The 20,890-nt window shown below is 40.5% G+C and overlaps 1 protein-coding gene across 2 annotated transcripts in view; it reads right to left on the minus strand.

Annotated features, from left to right (window-relative positions):
• The window catches only part of LOC124621850 (phosphoribosylformylglycinamidine synthase), a 208,065-nt gene that overhangs the window by 156,777 nt on the left and 30,398 nt on the right, over positions 1–20,890 (minus strand). For both annotated transcript variants that reach the window (XM_047147296.1, XM_047147297.1), the window contains 3 exons: positions 17,006–17,156; positions 900–1,050; positions 677–813 (listed from right to left, as the gene is read on the minus strand). In XM_047147296.1, coding sequence (XP_047003252.1) covers positions 677–813; positions 900–1,050; positions 17,006–17,156 — 439 coding nt within the window. The remainder of the gene's footprint in view (positions 1–676; positions 814–899; positions 1,051–17,005; positions 17,157–20,890) is intronic.

The following is a 20,890-nucleotide window of genomic DNA, read 5'->3' on the forward strand; positions in this document are numbered from 1 at the left end:
CAAAGAGAACAGAACTACAGGCAGAAGTCTTGCTGGCACTTCTCAAATAAAACTCTTACGAATCCTGGCAATATTGAATACTTAATGTTCAGTTGGAACTGTCAGTTGTATCTCAGCAAAGGACACAGACTGTATTTTCAATGCTGCAGATGTAATTTAATGGAAAACACTGTAATGTCACAAAAATTAGCAATAGGCAAGATACATTATATATATTTAAATTTTCCTACAACTGAATGAGGCGCGCTATGGTAGATACATAGGAAAATTATTTATCTTATCTACTTGTCATGCTAAGTGATACATATGTGAGGAAATTCTTGTGTGTATCATATTAATTCTGTTGCTAGATTTTCTGGAATATGGTATGTGGCAACATGCAACTTGGTCCAGTGTCAACTACACGGTGCTTCACAGTGTGTTGTTCACGGTGTCATGCGGAGCATCATAGGAAAGCTCAATAAGCAAGTGCTGTAAGATTGTATGCTTAAGTATGAAAATTGTTATTCTGCAGCTCAGTCACTCAATCAGTTTATGAACATTTCATGAAAAAGTTAGAAAGAGAGGAGTGGGAGGGAGGGGGCGTGAAATTAACTAATAAGGAAACATCAGACGAAATGCTAAATGTAGCATTTTTTTAAGATCACATTTACACAGTCATATGTGAAATAAATACCTTGAAAAACCAATGCCTGCTGTGTTCACTATTTGACTGAGCCAAATCAAAGCACTCCACAGTTGAGGGATTCCTCTTCAACTTATTTTTAAATAGATCTGTATAAAAGTCCAGGTCCCAGTTATCAAAGGCTAAACCTGTGGCAACAAAAATAAAGATGCACTGTATTCTCAATAAAACCAACAATAACTACTATTATTTTCTCTACACTGAAAATATTTACCCAAGCTCGTATTAACATCTTCGAGCGCCTTCCGCCCCTTTGTCATGACGTCCACTTCAAACCATGGTTCAGGTCTAATGCCCAAGTCAAAACTCTTGATCGGTTTCACATAACGACATTGAGTCATTCGGTCATGTAGGACAGCAACCAACTGAAATAATAACATTTATCATGATGAAACAAGCCTAAAAAAAACATTTATCATGATTTTGTCTTGTGACAACCAGAGCGACAGCACCAGCAGCAGCGAGTACTGTTTGTATAAAGCGTTTATTTTGCATTTTGTTTACGACCTTCCACTAAGGAAGGGGTTCTATTTGTGTTTATCTGCTCTGCATAGTAACTAACAGTTCTTGATAAAACTTTACGTAGTTTTCGTGTTAGATTTCTTAGTGTTTTCTTGATCGTTTAGAACAGAAAGCGCCCTAAAACCGTCTTTTGTTTGTTTCGCGGCCGTTAGCCACTAGTCACCTGAATCAGCAGTTGTCTTGTGACAACCAGAGCGACAGCACCAGCAGCAGCGAGTACTGTTTGTATAAAGCGTTTTTGTACTTATTTGCTGCGCTTAGCTTTTAAATAGTTTTTCTGGGAAAACCTAGCGTAGTTTTCGCGTCTCGTATTTCAGTGAGTGTTTCTTGATTATCAGAGTACCTCATCAGAAGATTATCTTGGGAATTTGTCACCGTATAGAGTAGGGTAAACATAGTCATGTGTAGGGACTGTGGTTGTTGTGAGCGGACGCAAGGAGAATTGGCCACTCTTCGGGGGCAGGTGGAGGCTTTGTCTGTTAGGCTCATCGAGCTCGAGGCGCAGGCGTCGGCTCGTAGTGGCGTTGGGGCAACTGTGGTGAGACCTATGCCTACTTCGGTGGCCTTGGAATCACATGGAACCCCTGATGTCGCTGCGTCTTCCGGCAGTGAGCATCTTACCGGTCAGCCATCACTCCAGGGTGAATGGCGGACAGTGGTGGGCTCGCGCGTGCCTGGCCGAAAGGCGAAGGTGGGATCTGGCCGCGTGGCAGCTGCCTTACCCCTTTCCAACAGGTACGGGGTGCTTCCTAGTGGTGATGACATCGTTTCCGAGCCACCACAGGGTGCCTCGCCTGTTGGGCCAGTGGCCGATTCTCCGGCAAGGTCCCGACAGTCACAGAGGGCGGGCCTATTAGTTATAGGGAGCTCCAACGTTAGGCGGGTTATGGAGCCCCTCAGGAAAATAGCGGGTAGGTCGGGGAAGAATGCCAGTGTGCACTCGGTGTGCTTGCCGGGGGGTCTCGTCCGTAATGTGGAGGAGGCCCTTCCGGCAGCTATTGAACGCACTGGGTGTGACCGGCTGCAGATAGTAGCACATGTCGGAACGAATGACGCCTGCCGCTTGGGTTCTGAGGCCATCCTTGGTTCCTTCCGGCGGCTGGCTGATTTGGTGAAGACAACCAGCATCGCACGCGGAGTGCAAGCTGAGCTTAATATCTGCAGCATAGTGCCCAGAGTCGATCGCGGTCCTCTGGTTTGGAGCCGTGTGGAGGGTCTAAACCAGAGGCTCAGACGACTCTGCGACTATAATGGTTGCAAATTCATCGACCTCCGTTATTGGGTGGAGAACTGTAGGGCCCCCCTAGACAGGTCAGGCGTGCACTACACACCGGAAGCAGCTACTAGGGTAGCAGAGTACGTGTGGCGTGCACACGGGGGTTTTTTAGGTTAGAGGGACCCCCCCTTGGGCGAAACGATAAAATGCCTGACGGCTTACCAGAGAGGATATTATCATCGTTGATAAAGAATGTCCGTCCTCAGAGACCAAAAACAGGAAACGTTAACGTAATATTGGTAAACTGCAGGAGTATCCAGGGCAAGGTTCCTGAATTAGTATCTCTTATTGAAGGAAATAGTGCGCATATAGTATTAGGAACGGAAAGTTGGTTAAAACCGGAAGTGAACAGTAACGAAATCCTAGACACAGAATGGAATATATACCGCAAGGATAGGATAAACGCCAATGGTGGAGGAGTATTTATAGCAGTAAAGAATTCAATAATATCCAGTGAAGTTATTAGCGAATGCGAATGTGAAATAATCTGGGTTAAGTTAAGTATCAAAGGTGGGTCAGATATGATAGTCGGATGCTTCTATAGACCACCTGCATCAGCAACCGTAGTAGTTGAGCGCCTCAGAGAGAACCTGCAGAACGTCGTGAAGAAGTTTCGTGATCATACTATTGTAATAGGGGGAGACTTCAATCTACCAGGTATAGAATGGGATAGTCACACAATCAGAACTGGAGCCAGGGACAGAGACTCTTGTGACATTATCCTGACTGCCTTGTCCGAGAATTACTTCGAGCAGATAGTTAGAGAACCAACTCGTGAAGCTAACGTTTTAGACCTCATAGCAACAAATAGACCGGAACTTTTCGACTCCGTGAATGTAGAAGAGGGTATCAGTGATCATAAGTCAGTGGTTGCATCAATGACTACAAGTGTAATAAGAAATGCCAAGAAAGGAAGGAAAATATATTTGCTTAACAAGAGTGATAGGGTACAAATCGCAGAATATCTGAGTGACCACCATCAAACGTTCATTTCTGAGGAAGAGGATGTGGAACAAAAATGGAAGAAATTCAGAAACATCGTCCAGTACGCCTTAGATAAGTTCGTACCGACTAAGGTCCAAAGCGAGGGGAAAGATCCACCGTGGTATAACAATCATGTACGAAAGGTACTACGGAAACAAAGAAAGCTTCATCATAGGTTTAAGAGTAGTCGAATCATAGCTGATAAGGAAAAGCTGAACGAAGCGAAAAAGAGCGTAAAGAGAGCAATGAGAGAAGCATTCAACGAATTCGAACATAAAACATTGGCAAACAATCTAAACAAGAACCCTAAAAAGTTTTGGTCATATGTAAAATCGGTAAGCGGATCTAAATCCCCTATTCAGTCACTCGTTGACCACGATGGAACCGAAACAGAGGACGACCGAAGAAAGGCAGAAATACTGAATTCAGTGTTCCGAAACTGTTTCACTGCGGAAAATCGTAACACGGTCCCTGACTTCAGCCGTCGCACGGACGCCAAAATGGAAAATATTGAAATAAACGATATCGGAATTGAAAAACAACTGCTATCACTTAGTAGCGGAAAAGCATCCGGACCAGACGAGATACCCTTAAGATTCTACAGTGATTATGCTAAAGAACTTGCCCCCTTTCTATCAGCAATTTATCGTAGATCGCTGGAAGAACGTAAAGTACCTAGCGACTGGAAGAAAGCGCAGGTCGTTCCCATTTTCAAGAAGGGTCATAAATCAGATGCGAATAATTATAGGCCTATTTCGCTTACGTCAATCTGTTGTAGAATAATGGAACATGTTTTGTGTTCTCGTATTATGACGTTCTTAGATAATACAAATCTCCTTCATCATAACCAACATGGATTCCGCAAACAGAGATCATGTGAAACTCAGCTCGCCCTATTTGCCCAAGAAATTCACAGTGCCGTAGACACTGGCGAGCAGATTGATGCCGTATTCCTGGACTTCAGGAAGGCATTTGATACGGTTCCGCACTTACGTTTAGTGAAAAAAATACGAGCTTACGGAATATCGGACCAGGTTTGTGATTGGATTCAGGATTTCCTAGAAGAAAGAACACAACATGTCATTCTTAACGGTTCAAAATCTGCAGATGTAGAGGTAATTTCGGGAGTGCCGCAGGGAAGCGTGATAGGACCTTTATTGTTTACAATATACATAAATGACTTAGTTGACAACATCGGTAGCTCCGTGAGGCTATTTGCAGATGACACGGTTGTCTACAAGAAAGTAGCAACATCAGAAGACTCGTACGTACTCCAGGAGGACCTGCAGAGGATTAATGCATGGTGCGACAGCTGGCAGCTTTCCCTAAACGTAGATAAATGTAATATAATGCGCATACATAGGGGCAGAAATCCATTCCAGTACGATTATGCCATAGGTGGTAAATCATTGGAAGCGGTAACGACCGTAAAATACTTAGGAATTACTATCCGGAGCGATCTGAAGTGGAATGATCACATAAAACAAATAGTGGGAAAAGCAGGCGCCAGGTTGAGATTCATAGGAAGAATTCTAAGAAAATGTGACTCATCGACGAAAGAAGTAGCTTACAAAACGCTTGTTCGTCCGATTCTTGAGTATTGCTCATCAGTATGGGACCCTTACCAGGTTGGATTAATAGAAGAGATAGACATGATCCAGCGAAAAGCAGCGCGATTCGTCATGGGGACATTTAGTCAGCGCGAGAGCGTTACGGAGATGCTGAACAAGCTCCAGTGGCGGACACTTCAAGAAAGGCGTTACGCAATACGGAGAGGTTTATTATCGAAATTACGAGAGAGCACATTCCGGGAAGAGATGGGCAACATATTACTACCGCCCACATATATCTCGCGTAATGATCACAACGAAAAGATCCGAGAAATTAGAGCAAATACGGAGACTTACAAGCAGTCGTTCTTTCCACGCACAATTCGTGAATGGAACAGGGAAGGGGGGATCAGATAGTGGTACAATAAGTACCCTCCGCCACACACCGTAAGGTGGCTCGCGGAGTATAGATGTAGATGTAGATGTAGATGTAGAAACAAGCCTAAAAAAATCCATGTTCAAAGATTCTGTTTATGAATGCCATTATATTGCATGAGGAAGCACAATAAAAGTTGTGGACTTGAACAACAGAACTGTTAATTTGTTCACACACACACACACACACACACACACACACACACACACACACACACAAACACAAACACGTTCATTTAATCTACAAATAAACAATCACCCAAAAATCTCCAAATTTTTTTACAGGCTGTATTTTTGTGAATCTTATTGTTTTAAATAGAATTTACATTTGGTTGATTACCATAATGCAAATATTCTTCGTAAACACATTTAATTAAACGAAATATTAAAAATTTAAGATTTATATGTTCTCATGTACTCAAAATTTGTGATGTGATTGTTAGTTGCAACAAGCAGAAGACATGCTTAGTTAGTGCTGCACATTTTAGTGATTTTGACCAAGATAAACTCACGCTGCAGTGTTCTTCTTCAACATGCCAAACTAGAAGTGTACACAGAAACAGCTAAGCGAAAAATCCGCGCAATATCCTTCTTTATTTAAATATAAAAGCCGACTTCAGAATTTTCATTTGTGTGAGACTGCGTGTACAAGATTCATATGTCAATTTGAGTCCTAGATTTGAATATTTTACTGTTCGGGTCACTTATACATAATCTTTCACTGACTGTATCAATACCTATTTGTATTGTGATATATTGTGAAATTTTGAACATTCGTGAGTGCTGTGATAAACTCTTATGTTAACGACAATTATAGGATTAAACTTTTTTGTGCTCTTTCAAAATTGTTGAAATCAGAAGGTATATCCTCATTCAAAACAACTGTGCTCTAATATCATTGAACAATTATTTAAGGAATAGGTATTTTTGAGAATTTTTGGATGCTTACAAGTTATATTTTCATAAGTTACCGCAATGAGTGTCAAGAGGACACAAACATGAAAGGATAGGGTTCTATTAATCATTGGCAGTTCAAACATACGGCAAATGATGGTACTCCTTAGGGAAATGGTAGCAATGGACAGGAAAGACACCAGGTGCACTCAGTGTGTATGCCTGAAGGCCTCATTCAACACGTTGAAAAGGCCATTCCTGGCAGCCACTGAGGGAACAGAGTGCAAACAACTGCAGATTGTAGCGCATGCCTGTTGCCTGGTCTCCAAAGTCAAAGTTGGACCATTCTAGTGACTGTCAGAGAGGGTTGAGAAGACCAGCCTAGCGCATGGAGTTTCAATGAAGCTCCTAATTTGTAGCGTTGTCCCCAAAACAGATCTTGGGCCTTTGGTTCTGAGTCGAGTGGAAGGAATTCAGTCACCAGAGACTTCGACAGTTCTGTGACAAGCTAGACTGTGACTTCCTAGACTTGCACCTTAGGGTTGAGAACTGTATATTCCTAAATGGACCAGGTGTGCACTACTCATCAGACGCTGCTACTGAGGTAGCTGACTGTGTGTGGGTGCACATGAGGATTTTTCGATTACGAGACTGCCCATGCAATCAAAATAACAATAGCTGTAGGAAACCGCGAAGTATCAGTGCAAAAGAGCGAAAGAAAAGCCTCCGATTGGTGACAGTATTAAAATCCTAAACGTAAACTGCCAAAGCATTTGCAACAGAGTGCCAGAGTTTGAAGCACTCATGAAAAGCAGTGAAGCTCACATAATACTAGCTACCGAAAGCTAATTGAAACTTGAAATTGATAGCAGTGAGAATCTGGGGAAAATTTAAGAGTATCTACGTCTACATCTACATCCATACTCCGCAAGCCACCTAACGGTGTGTGGCGGAGGGTACCTTGAGTACCTCTATCGGTTCTTCCTTCTATTCCAGTCTCGTATTGTTCGTGGAAAGAAGGATTGTCGGTATGCTTCTGTGTGGGCTGTAAACTATCTGATTTTATCCTCATGGTTTCTCGTGAGATATACGTAAGAGGGAGCAATATACTGCTTGACTCTTCGGTGAAGGTATGTTCTCGAAACGTTAAAGCCTGTACTGAGCTACTGGGCGTCTGTCCTGCAGAGTCTTCCACTGGAGTTTATCTATCATCTCCGTAACGCTTTCGCAATTACTAAATGATCCTGTAACAAAGCGCGCTGCTCTCCGTTGGATCTTCTCTATCTCTTCTATCAACCCTATCTGGTACGGATCCCACACTGCTGAGCAGTATTCAAGCAGTGGGCGAACAAGTGTACTGTAACCTACTTCCTTTGTTCTCGGATTGTATTTCCTTAAGATTCTTCCAATGAATCTCACTCTGGCATCTGCTTTACCAACGATCAACTTTATATGATCATTCCATTTTAAATCACTCCTAATGCATACTCCCAGATAATTTATGGAATTAACTGCTTCCAGTTGCTGACCTGCTATTCTAAATGATAAGGGATCTATCTTTCTATGTATTCGCAGCACATTACACTTGTCTACATTGAGACTCAATTGCCATTCCCTGCACCATGTGTCAATTCGCTGCAGGTCCTCCTGCATTTCAGTACAATTTTCCATTGTTACAACCTCTCGATACACCACAGCATCATCTGCAAAAAGCCTCAGTGAACTTCCGATGTCATCCACAAGGTCATTTATGTATATTGTGAATAGCAATGGTCCTATGACACTCCCCTGCGGCACACCTGAAATCACTCTTACTTCGGAAGACTTCACTCCATTGAGAATGAAATGCTGCGTTCTGTTATCTAGGAACTTTTGAATCCAATCACACAATTGGTCTAATAGTCCATATACTCTTACTTTGTTCATTAAACGACTGTGGGGAACTGTATCGAACGCCTTGCGGAAGTCAAGAAACACGGCATCTACCTGTGAACCTGTGTCTATGGCCATCTGAGTCTCGTGGACGAATAGCGCGAGCTGGGTTTCACACGACCGTCTTTTTCGAAACCCATGCTGATTCCTACAGAGTAGATGTCTAGTCTCCAGAGATTCTGTACTGAATCTGTGACTGAGTTAGTCCTTCTTCTAACTATAATCTATTGTAGATCCCTGAAACAAAAAAAATGTGCCCAGTTCCCAGTTCTTGGAAAAAAGCACAGGTCACACCCGTCTACAAGAAGGGTAAGACAAGTGATCCACAAAACTACAGTCCAATAATCCTGACATTTACTTGTTGTGGATTCTCAGAACATATTCTTAGCTCAAATATAATGAGGTATCTTCAACAGAAAGACCTCCTTAATGCTAACCAGCATGGACCCTGAAAACATCGACCATGTGAAACCTAACTCACACTTTCCTCATGTGACATACTGAAAGCTTTGTAGCAAGGTAGTCAGATAGATCCAGTATTTCTTGACTTCCGAAAAGCATTTGACTCAGTACCACAGCTATGCTCATTGTCGTAAATGCGATCACATGGACTGTGTTGTTGTTGTTGTGGTCTTCAGTCCTGAGACTGGTTTGATGCAGCTCTCCATGCTACTCTATCCTGTGCAAGCTTCTTCATCTCCCAGTACCTACTGCAACCTACATCCTTCTGAATCTGCTTAGTGTATTCATCTCTTGGTCTCCCTCTACGATTTTTACCCTCCACACTGCCCTCCAATGCTAAATTTGTGATCCCTTGATGCCTCAAAACATGTCCTACCAACCGATCCCTTCTTCTAGTCAAGTTGTGCCACAAACTTCTCTTCTCCCCAATCCTATTCAATACCTCCTCATTAGTTATGTGATCTACCCACCTTATCTTCAACATTCTTCTGTAGCACCACATTTCGAAAGCTTCTATTCTCTTCTTGTCCAAACTGGTTATCGTCCATGTTTCACTTCCATACATGGCTACACTCCATACAAATACTTTCAGAAACGACTTCCTGACATTTAAATCTATACTCGATGTTAACAAATTTCTCTTCTTCAGAAACGATTTCCTTGCCATTGCCAGTCTACATTTTATATCCTCTCTACTTCGACCATCATCAGTTATTTTACTCCCTAAATAGCAAAACTCCTTTACTACTTTAAGTGTCTCATTTCCTAATCTAATCCCCTCAGCATCACCCGATTTAATTTGACTACATTCCATTATCCTCGTTTTGCTTTTGTTGATGTTCATCTTATATCCTCCTTTCAAGACACTGTCCATTCCGTTCAACTGCTCTTCCAAGTCCTTTGCTGTCTCTGACAGAATTACAATGTCATCGGCGAACCTCAAAGTTTTTACTTCTTCTCCATGAATTTTAATACCTACTCCGAAGTTTTCTGTTGTTTCCTTTACTGCTTGCTCAATATACAGATTGAATAACATTGGGGATAGGCTACAACCCTGTCTCACTCCTTTCCCAACCACTGCTTCCCTTTCATGCCCCTCGACTCTTATAACTGCCACCTGGTTTCTGTACAAATTGTAAATAGCCTTTCGCTCCCTGTATTTTACCCCTGCCCTGTATTTGAAAGAGAGTATTCCAGTTAACAGTGTCAAAAGCTTTCTCTAAGTCTACAAATGCTAGAAACGTAGGTTTGCCTTTTCTTAATCTTTCTTCTAAGATAAGTTGTAAGGTTAGTATTGCCTCACGTGTTCCAACATTTCTACGGAATCCAAACTGATCTTCCCCGAGGTCCGCTTCTACCAGTTTTTCCATTCGTCTGTAAAGAATTTGCGTTAGTATTTTGCAGCTGTGACTTATTAAACTGATAGTTCGGTAATTTTCACATCTGTCAACACCTGCTTTCTTTGGGATTGGAATTATTATATTCTTCTTGAAGTCTGTGGGTATTTCGCCTGTCTCATACATCTTGCTCACCAGGTGGTAGAGTTTTGTCATGACTGGCTCTCCCAAGGCCATCAGTAGTTCTAATGGAATGTTGTCTACTCCCGGGGCCTTGTTTCGACTCAGGTCTTTCAGTGCTCTGTCAAACTCTTCACGCAGTATCTTATCTCCCATTTCATCTTCATCTACATCCTCTTCCATTTCCATGGACTATCAAGTGAAAATTGTGACTGGATTAAGGATTTTCTGGTCCGGAGGACACAGCATGTTATCGTGGATGGAGAATCATCATCAGACATAGAAGTAGCTTCGGGTGTGCCCCAGGGGCATGCATTAGGACCCTTGCTGTTCGTATTGTATATAAACGACCTTGCAGACAATATCAATAGTAAAAACCAGGCATTTTGCAGATGATGTAGTTATCTGTACTAAAGTACTATCTGAAAGAAGCAGCATAAATATTCAGTCAGATCTTGATAAGATTTCAACATGGTGCAAAGCTTAGCAACTTGCTTTAAACATTCAGAAATGTAAAATTGTGCACTTTACAAAACGAAAGTACGTAGTATCCTATGACAACACTATCAACGAGTCACTGTTGGAATCGGCCAACTCATACAAATACCTGGGTGCAACACATTGTAGGGATGTGAAATGGAATGATCACATAGGCTCAGTTGTGAGTAAAGCAGGTGGTTTATCGGTAGAATACTGGGAAGTGCAATCAGTCTATAAATGAGATTGCTTACAAATCACTTGTGAGACCTGCTATTGATTATTGCTCATTGAGTGGGACGCGTACCAAATAGGACTAACAGGGGATACTGAACGCACACAGAGATATGCGGCTACTCGGGTAGCAGGGGTTGTGTGGCGTGGACTGGGCGGTTTTTTAGGTTACATGGCCTCGAGCAAGTACAGAAAGGACAACAGCCTCAAAGGGTGCGGGGCAAAGTCAGGATATGCGGGGACCAAGCAGCAATCGGTATTGTAATTGTAAACTGTCGAAGCTGCGTTGGTAAAGTACCAGAAGTTCAAGTGCTGATAGAAAGCACCGAAGCTGAAATCCTTATAGTTACGGAAAGCTGGCTGAAGCCAGAGATAAATTCTGCTGAAATTTTTAGAAAGGCACAGACGGTGTTTAGAAAGGATAGATTGCATGCAACCGGTGGTGGCGTGTTGTCGCTGTTAGTAGTAGTTTATCCTGTAGTGAAGTAGATGTGGATAGTTCCTGTGAATTATTATGGGTGGAGGTTACACTCAACAACCGAGCTAGGTTAATAATTGGCTCCTTTTACCGACCTCCCAACTCAGCAGCATTAGTGGCAGAACTGAGAGAAAATCTGGAATACATTTCACATAAATTTTCTCAGCATGTTATAGTCTTAGGTGGAGATTTCAATTTACCAGATATAGACTGGGACACTCAGATGTTTAGGATGGGTGGTAGGGACAGAGCATCGAGTGACATTATACTGAGTGCACTATCCGAAAATTACCTCGAGCAATTAAACAGAGAACCGACTCGTGGAGATAACATCTTGGACCTACTGATAACAAACAGACCTGAACTTTTTGACTCTGTAAGCGCAGAACAGGGAATCAGTGATCATAAGGGCGTTGCAGCATCCCTGAATATGGAAGTAAATAGGAATATAAAAAAAGGGAGGAAGGTTTATCTGTTTCACAAGAGTAATAGAAGGCATATTTCAGGCTACCTAACAGATCAATACGAAAATTTCTGTTCCAACACTGACAATGTTGAGTGTTTATGGAAAAATTTCAAAACAATCGTAAAATGAGTTTTAGACAGGTACATGCCGAGTAAAACTGTGAGGTACGGAAAAAAAAACCTGTGGTTCAACAACAAAGTTAGGAAACTACTGCGAAAGCAAAGAGAGCTTCACTGCAAGTTTAAACGCAGCCAAAACCTCTCAGCAAACAGAAGCTAAATGGTGTCAAAGTTGGCGTAAGGAGGGCTATGCGTGAAGCATTCAGTGAATTCGAAACTAAAATTTTATGTACCAACTTGACAGAAAATCCTAGGAAGTTCTGGTTTTACCTTAAATCGGTAAGTGGATCGAAACAGCATATCCAGACACTCTGGGGTGATGATGACATTGAAACAGAGGATGACACGAGTAAAGCTGAAATACTAAACACTTTTTTCGATCTTGGTATGACTACATCTTTATTGACGTACTTTGGAATGATGTTAAATGTGTGTGATGTGTGTTTTCTGGCAGGAAGGGAGGAAGGAGGGATGTAAAGTTTTCCTGATGTGCTCAGTTATTGGACAAATTGTAAATTCGAGTTGCGTACAAATGGATTGTATTTCGCTGAGTGAATATTGTAATTGATGGCAGCAAGGCATCTAGGACTATTAAAAAGGAAAATTGTCATATATGTTATTCAAGAAACACGTCAACCTAATATGTTTCCTGATCTACAAGAGAATCTGGGTTCTAGACAGAAGAATTTCGAGCAACGGATTGAAGGAGGTCCTCAAAAAACACGATGAGTATTTTTTCTTTAAAACTACCACTAGATCTGGCCAATAGTTTTTACTCCATGAACATTTACTACAATTAATGGTCATCCAATTGTGCGTAACATAGGAGATCGTTAGAACAATCAATATGAACTATTCTGATTTGCAAAGTCGTCCTTCCATAAACGTACCTACTATACCGTTCTGGGTTCACATGGATTCTCATTTGTTATAATATGAATCAGCTTTCATTATGTGTTCTCACAGTGAAAACAAAGAGGTAAAAATGTCACAAAGCAAGAAACCTGCTGTCTTTTAATTTACACCACATGAGTCTTATTAGGCCCTTTTGCAGTCCAAAAACTTTGCCTTGGTTTGCAGAGTTAACCAAAAATATGATACAGTATGACATAATAGGGTAAAAGTAGCTTAAATATATCAGAGCTCTCTTTCAGCACCCACCCACTACAAAAGGTGAAGAAATCATATGTCACAGGCCAGTGGTGTTGCACAGCAGGTGCACTACAGGAAACAGCTTCAAGAATGGTGACCCCAAGATATTGGTAAGGTAAAAGTTAGCATACGTATCACTCAGGTGACAGATCGTGCATGGTGTGGAACACAACATACTAAGCCAATTCATATGTAACACCCCAACATGTAAACTAAATAAACAGTAAACTAAGAAAAACATGTTTCATAATATGAGTATTAAGAAACTGTATATCACATGATAATCTAAGAACAATACATTGCTTATCTCCGCTCTGTATTGAGTACAGCACAGTTTTTTTGGGGAAATTGAGGAACAAGTTTGAGATCATTCACATTACAAAGAAAGATTATTAGACTAATGAAAGGGGTAGATGAAAGATCATCATGCAAGGCACTATTTCAGAAAAATAAAATATTGCCACTTCCATGTCTTTACATAATAGAAAATACAATTATTATAAAAGAAAAATTAAACAGTAGCAATCCATTCATCACCTGTAATAAGCCTTTCACAGCTACCACAAAAGACAAATGTTGTACTTTTACAACAGACAAATACAGCACTATTACAGAAAGGCATACTCCATCCTGACATCAAACTGTATAATGCATTACCAAAATCCACAAAAATAATCATGGACAGAAAAATTTCAAATCAGTAGTGAAGGATTACTTGGTCAAACACTACTTTTATAGATTATAGGAATACCTATTTAAAAAAAAATGTTTTTGTAAAGTATATAAAGTAATAAAATGTCATGTAAGATTACCTTTTGCTAAAATGATGAGTGTAAAAATTTCTAGAAATGTTTATAGTAATCAAGGAAGGTCCAATATCCATACACTATACAGTCCTAGAGTCACACGCTATTTATAACTTGTACAGAAACCAGATGGTAGATGGCAGTTATAAGAGTCGAGGGGCATGAAAGAAAAGCAGTGGTTCAGGAGGGTGTGGGGACAGGGTTGTTGCCGATCCCTGATGTTATTCAATCTGTACACTGAACAAGCAGTAAAGGAAACGATAGAAAAATTTGGAGAAGGAATTACAGTTCAGGGAGAAGAAATAAAAAACTTTGAGGTTTGCCGTGACATTGTAATTCTGTCAGAGACAGCAAAGGACTTGAAAGAGCAGTTACACGGAATGGACAGTATCTTTAATGGAGGATATAAGATGGATATCAACAAAAGGATGGTTGGTTTTGGGGGAAGAGACCAAACAGCGAGGTCATCGGTCTCATCGGATTAGGGAAGGACAGGGAAGGAAGTCGGCCGTGCCCTTTCAGAGGAACCATCCCAGCATGTGCCTGGAGTGATTTAGGGAAATCACGGAAAACCTAAATCAGGATGGCCGGACGCGGGATTGAACCGTCATCCTCCCGAATGCGAGTCCAGTGTGCTAACCACTGCATCAACAAAAGGAAAACAAGGATAATGGAATGCAGTCAAATTAAATCAGGTGATGCTGAAGGGATTAAATTAGGAAATTAGACACTTAAAGTAGTAGATAAGTTTTGCTGTCTAGGTAGCAAAATAATGGATGATGGCCAAAGTAGAGAAGATATAAAATGTAGATGCAATGGCAAGGAAAGCATTTCTGGAGAAGACAAATCTATTAAGACTGAATATAGATTTAAGTATTAGGAAGTCTTTTCTGAAAGTATTTGTATGGAGTATAACCATGTATGGAAGTCAAACATGGACAATGAACAGTTTAGACAAGAGGAGAATAGAAGCTTTTGAAACGTGGTACTATAGAAGCATGCTGAAGATTATGTGGGTTGGTCATGTAACTAATGAATTACTGAATAGAACTGAAGAGAACATAAATTTGTGGCACAACCTGAATAGGAGGAGGGTTCAGTTAACAGGACACATTCTGAGACATCAAGGGATCAACAATTTAGTATTGGAGGAAAGTGAATATGCATGTGTGCGTCTGGGGGCAGGGGAGGTAAAAATTGTATAGGGAGATCAAGAGATGAATGCAATAAGTGTATTCAGAAGGATGTAAGTTACTGCAATCATTCAGGGATAAAGAGGCTCGCACAGGATAGAGTGGCATGGAGAGATGCATCAAATTAGTCTTTGGATAGAAGATCAAAATAACAATTCCCACAGAGTTTTAGCCTGAATTTTCCACATCCTAATAAATGTTGGTATGCTTCTGAATAAAAGTACGCAATTGCAGATGTCTTTGTGGGTACCTTAAAGCTCACAATAGAAGAACATTTCAAGGTCATTGTCTGCACTGAATGAGCTTTGAAAAAGCCAAATGCTTCGAAAATTACCGAAATGCTGAAGCTAAAACTATGTAGTGACAATCCACAATGTAATCACAATTTACTTTGACTGTGGGAAAGACATACCACTGTCTCAACAGTAAGGACAAGATTAATTTCCCATGGCTTTCAACTGTGAATCTACTTTACAGTGGAAGACTCAGGATTGTGAGAGAGATGAGGTCAAATTCCAGGATCCAATACAAAAGCAATTTTATGAAACTCTGAATGTGACCTAAAAATGGTGAAAGTGTCTTCATTCTTTATTCATGGCACATAACTAAACTTTTATGTTTACTGTTATTGTAGCTTTGTCTTAAGACAGTAACCATAAATTCTCTTGTAGTAACTAATGTGTTGCACTTCTTACATGCCGGTTACTTAGGGTGACATTGAAGAACCTACCGGCAATGGGCACTACAATTTTCAGGAAAGAAAACATGTGACATGGTATAAAATTATTTGTTTCATACTGTACAGCGATATTTCACCACAAGGAACAAAAATCTTGATGAAAATACATCTTTGAGGCCCATATTAATTCCAGTTTTACCATTTTATCCCAAGAATACAGTTGCTAAGACATTTTTATGAACCAAATGTATTTTTCCTGTTTCTGTAAACGTCAAACACTACTCAGGAATGCTGAACCCACACTCTAATGAATAGCAGTGACAAATGAAGATTTGTGCCAAGTGAGATTCATACCCAGATTTCCTGCTTTTTGCTAGCAAGGTGCTTTGATTTCATTCCCATCTAACCTCTGGCAGTTAGTGTTCAGAAAACATTGGTGGAAGCATTGGTGACAGTGAAAGTTTGAGTCAGGACTGGAGTCATGCTCAAACAGCCTGATGGTTGAGGTGTTGAAACAAGCAGCAAAACTGTGTTCGGATTCTGGTCTGGAACAAATTTTCAATTTTCAAAGGTGGTTCTTTGAACATCAGGCCCTGCATAAAAAATATCCAGAGAATAAATGGCCAAGTGAAATATTCTGTCTAATTTGGAGTAAATGAAAGGAAAGAATTAACTCAGTGAGTGTGATTAATGCTGGGTACATAGCTGGAGTGAAGTTTTTTTTTAGTCAGTACAAACAACAAAGCAAAAGACAGGCCCTCCAACAACACATTCAGACTAGTGAGAAGCAAGGAAGGCTGGTCAGAGTTCAAGGTCATGGCTCTGCCACAGAAAACATTGTGATATTTGCTCAAAGTGATTCTGAGAAACATCCTAAATTGGGATTGGCAGTTTAAAGTAAACTTCTCCCAAATCTAAACATAACCAACACTTGGTATAAGACAGAATGGCAAGAAAAAAAGACTAATGCAGTGACAAATGTTCTACGACGTTTTCTGATATACTTTTATTGTCGCAGTAAGAATACTTTTTTTGTATTTATTTCTAAGGAATCCAGTACTTTTCAGCCATTTCTAGCCTACCAAGACTGTTTCAGAAGATATACAGTTAGCATATGTGTAGAATTGTCTGCTAACGGACAAACCTTATTTTCAAGATCATCAGTCATCACAACGTCTTCGTGTCTCCAAGACAGCAGATACCTCGTAGAGGCTTCGAGCCTTGTTATTTGTTGGAGACCCACAGATTTACACATCGAGACTGCATTACTTGAAAATGCTGTAGAAAAGTTTAACCTGCAATAAACATTTATAATATGTTACTCCTCAAGCACACATTCAAAATGCAGGAATTAATGTTACAAGATAGATTCCGAGGAAAAAAACACATAAACCCTGAGACAACTTTTATGTTCACTATTTGCAATAAAAGACCTCTTACAAATAATACAACAATATTTGTGTGAAAATGCAACTCCAGTAATATTACTTGAGACAAACCTATTTTATTCCACAAACCAGGTACATAGTATGATTTGTAACTATCACTTCTAGATACGATCACAGCAAGACTGGGGTAGGCAATCTGTGCTAGCACACATAGTACCTGCATCTGTTGGTTACCCACAAATGCTGTCACAGAATTATCTGTCAGTGTATGTTTTTTGTACATATTTAAAGACTCAAGTTAACTGAAAATCCCTCCTAACATAATATGTATAGACCGATTTGTTTTCTGTGTGCAAAACACATGAAAGTGGTGTATTATTTGCTACAGGAATAGTGAAGTTGATAGAGAACAATGAGTGATGAAAAGGAAAGAAAATATTTAGAGTGATTAAAGATGGGTGTGATGATATGTTTCTGATGATACGCAGAGTGGGTCATCTGTCATTTCTGAATACTCGGTGCAAAAAGTTGATGAAAAAGGTCAATAAAACAGACTCTTTACTATCTCAAAGTCATTTACTCTGATTACTTGAATTCCAAGAAGTGTTCTTCACAAAATTCTTACAGAATGCTTACACTATCAGAAACCGTGTTCATGTCAGGTACTGAAAATTCCCAAACTGACATGGATAAAACAGACGAGTATTCAATAGGCCTACTTCAAATTCCTTTGAGTGCCACAGTAATGAAGGTGACGAGTTTTCAAGTCAAACTGTCACTGGAGAAAAAACGTTCATGGCTTATGCTACACTTGAATGTACACAACAATCTGTGGAATCGAGACATTCAACATCACCAAACTGTGTGAAGTTCAAGCGAAGATTTTCAGTTAAAAAAACTTCTGTGCACCATGTTTCTGGATTTTCAGGGGTGTTGTCTGTACATGTTATGTCCTACAATTACACAATCAACTCTGAAAATTCCAGTACTGGCAATACATGCTGAAAACAGTAATGCTAGCTTTTGGAACGAAAGAGAGTGGATATAGGAGGTTCGAGAGAGGGACGGGAAAGGGAGGCATGCCACAGGGTGCGAGGGACCAACCTGTCATGAGGACTGGAATTTCAGCTCCTGAAAGGTATATACCACCAGGGTGTTCTGCCTCTGACATTTTACAGTGTTCTCAAGTGACACGATCAATGTTAAGACATTTGTGAGGTCTTAACTAAAATGCACAGAGCAATCCAAAACAAAAGGCTATGTTAATGGACTCTTTGCCTTAGTGGCGATGTCTGTCCACATTTAACAAGATGGGCACGACATCGCACAACATCCTATGATTGGAGCAACTTGATCATGCTGCGTGTGACCCTGATCTAGCGTCTTAGTGACAACAAATTTGTTCCAGCACTTACAGAACCATGGCAACAATGATAATGTCAAAATGGTCATTGTGACAGAACAAAAATTAAGTGTGACAAATATGTAATGAGGAGTGGAACTGATGATGCCATAGAGGAATTTAATTACGCGTGGCTAGCTCTAATATACCAACATTTAGGTACAGTAAAAGGATAGTACTTATTAAGGTTCTATATATGTCTCAGAGGCTCCTGGGTGTTAGAGAGTTGATGGTGCACAACCTAAGGAACACAAGAAGTACACTGTGCAATGGGCGACACACTGTGGTTTCCGATCACTGTAGATTTGCATCGCGTAATCCTCCAATTAATCAGCAAGGCACAGCATTCTACAAGCTAAAAAGACTCACTATGACAGTAAAATATATAAAATTTGGTGTCGTTTCATCGGTGGCAGTCCGCAAATTCAAATCAGGCTGATGTAGTTTTCAACAAACCATTGTTCACCATGTTGTGTGCCATTTCTCATAACCAAAAAAATTAATTCTCATTACTGAAGCAAGTCTACGCCAAACAGTAAAAAGGGTTCTGAAAGTGTGCAACCTGACTAAATTTTGAGTGGCATTAACAAAGGAGCAGAAATTTAGTTGCTGAATTATCACTGGAAGTTAAATTAAAATGAAAACTAATATTTATCCAAAGGACAAGGATTGCTGCCATTTAAACCATGCAATAGTGCCTTGCAAATTGGGTGAATTACATTCAGAATTATCCAGAATTTGAAATTTTAGGATGATATAACATTATGGAAAGGATAGATTGTTGCTCACCACCTGCAGGAGATGCTGAGTCACAGACAGTGTCTGAAAGCAGTGGCCATATGCATGAGAGTTGTGCTTGTGTGTGTGTGTGTGTGTGTGTGTGTGTGTGTGTGTGTGCGTGTGAGCACACGTGTTGTTTACTTCAGAAGAAGGCCTCTTGGCCGAAAGCATACTTGTTTAGCAGTCTCTCTGTTGTCCCTGTGTGCAGCTCCACACTTTTAGTACAAAAACACAACTGACTTAAAAATTTGTGTCGTAATAAATAGCTGAGAAAATACTGAAGGAAGTAGTGGGACCAACAACCAAAGAGAAGTGCGGAAATGTAACGAAGGAATATTGTTGAGGATCCTAGAAAAACAACTTGCTGTACAAAATAATACACAAGAAATAATAATACTGACACATAAGATCTGCAAGTGAGTACCAATTACAAGAGCAAGAACTGAAACTCCACACTGAAAGCATGTATACTGACAACACAAGAAAGTTCAGATGAAGTTGAACTGAGTACCTCAGCAGAGAGAGAGAGAGAGAGAGAGAGAGAGAGAGAGAGAGAGAGAGAGAGAGAGAGAGAGAGAACTCCCTACATAGACTTCTAGAAGGTACAAGTCATGAACAATAAATAACTGCAGGAAGTGGGAATCAGACTCATGATCTGCATGTCACCAGCCAGCAACTGTAATTATCACACCATTTGTCTGCAGATATTAGGCAGTTATCATCCTGTGACTGATGCTGCATCACAAAATTACTTCCATTGCCAGTTTTGACTGAGGCATTTTCCCACAATTAGATATCATTATACGTTGTGTCCCATGCTTCAAGTAGTTTCTGGAGTTTTGGCCATAAATACAGACAGCTTTGCAAGTAATGCAGTCAGTGCACACTATTATCTACTTGTTACCATTTGTTGACTTGGGGAACCTCCCCAATAGGTCAATTCCAGTCTGATGAAATGGAGCAACTCCAAGAGGAAATGGTAGCAGGTGACCACAGTTAACTGAGGCACACATTTGTGCTGTTGGCATTTCCTACACTGCCTTGCACAGTGCCTGACATCAGCATACACCTGGCCAATGTTACCACCTACTATGGTTCCTGTCAAAGGTCTTTGCAGCTCTCTAATGATCCGACATCAGAGCAATGTGTAAGTACTTCAGCATGTCTGAATGTAAATGAGCTAGGATGATGGGCAACCACTTCTGTCCAACTGGCTCCCAAATTCTTTTGTACAGCATTCCATCAGTTAACATGAATTCTCCTTTGACAACTTCTTCCTTCTGCACGGGCTCAATGTCTTCAGTAATGCTGGGTCTTCCCGTTGTTCAGCTGCAGTGCTTGTTGGTGCAATGATGAATTGCATATCACCAGTGCTGTAATAGTATTTCAACGGAACCTGTGAAAGGCTGTCAGCTTATTTGTGTCTGCATCCACTTTCATATCTTACTGTGACGTCATA

This window comes from Schistocerca americana, chromosome 7 (genome assembly GCF_021461395.2).
Source record: "Schistocerca americana isolate TAMUIC-IGC-003095 chromosome 7, iqSchAmer2.1, whole genome shotgun sequence".
Taxonomy (NCBI): Eukaryota; Metazoa; Arthropoda; class Insecta; order Orthoptera; family Acrididae; genus Schistocerca; species Schistocerca americana.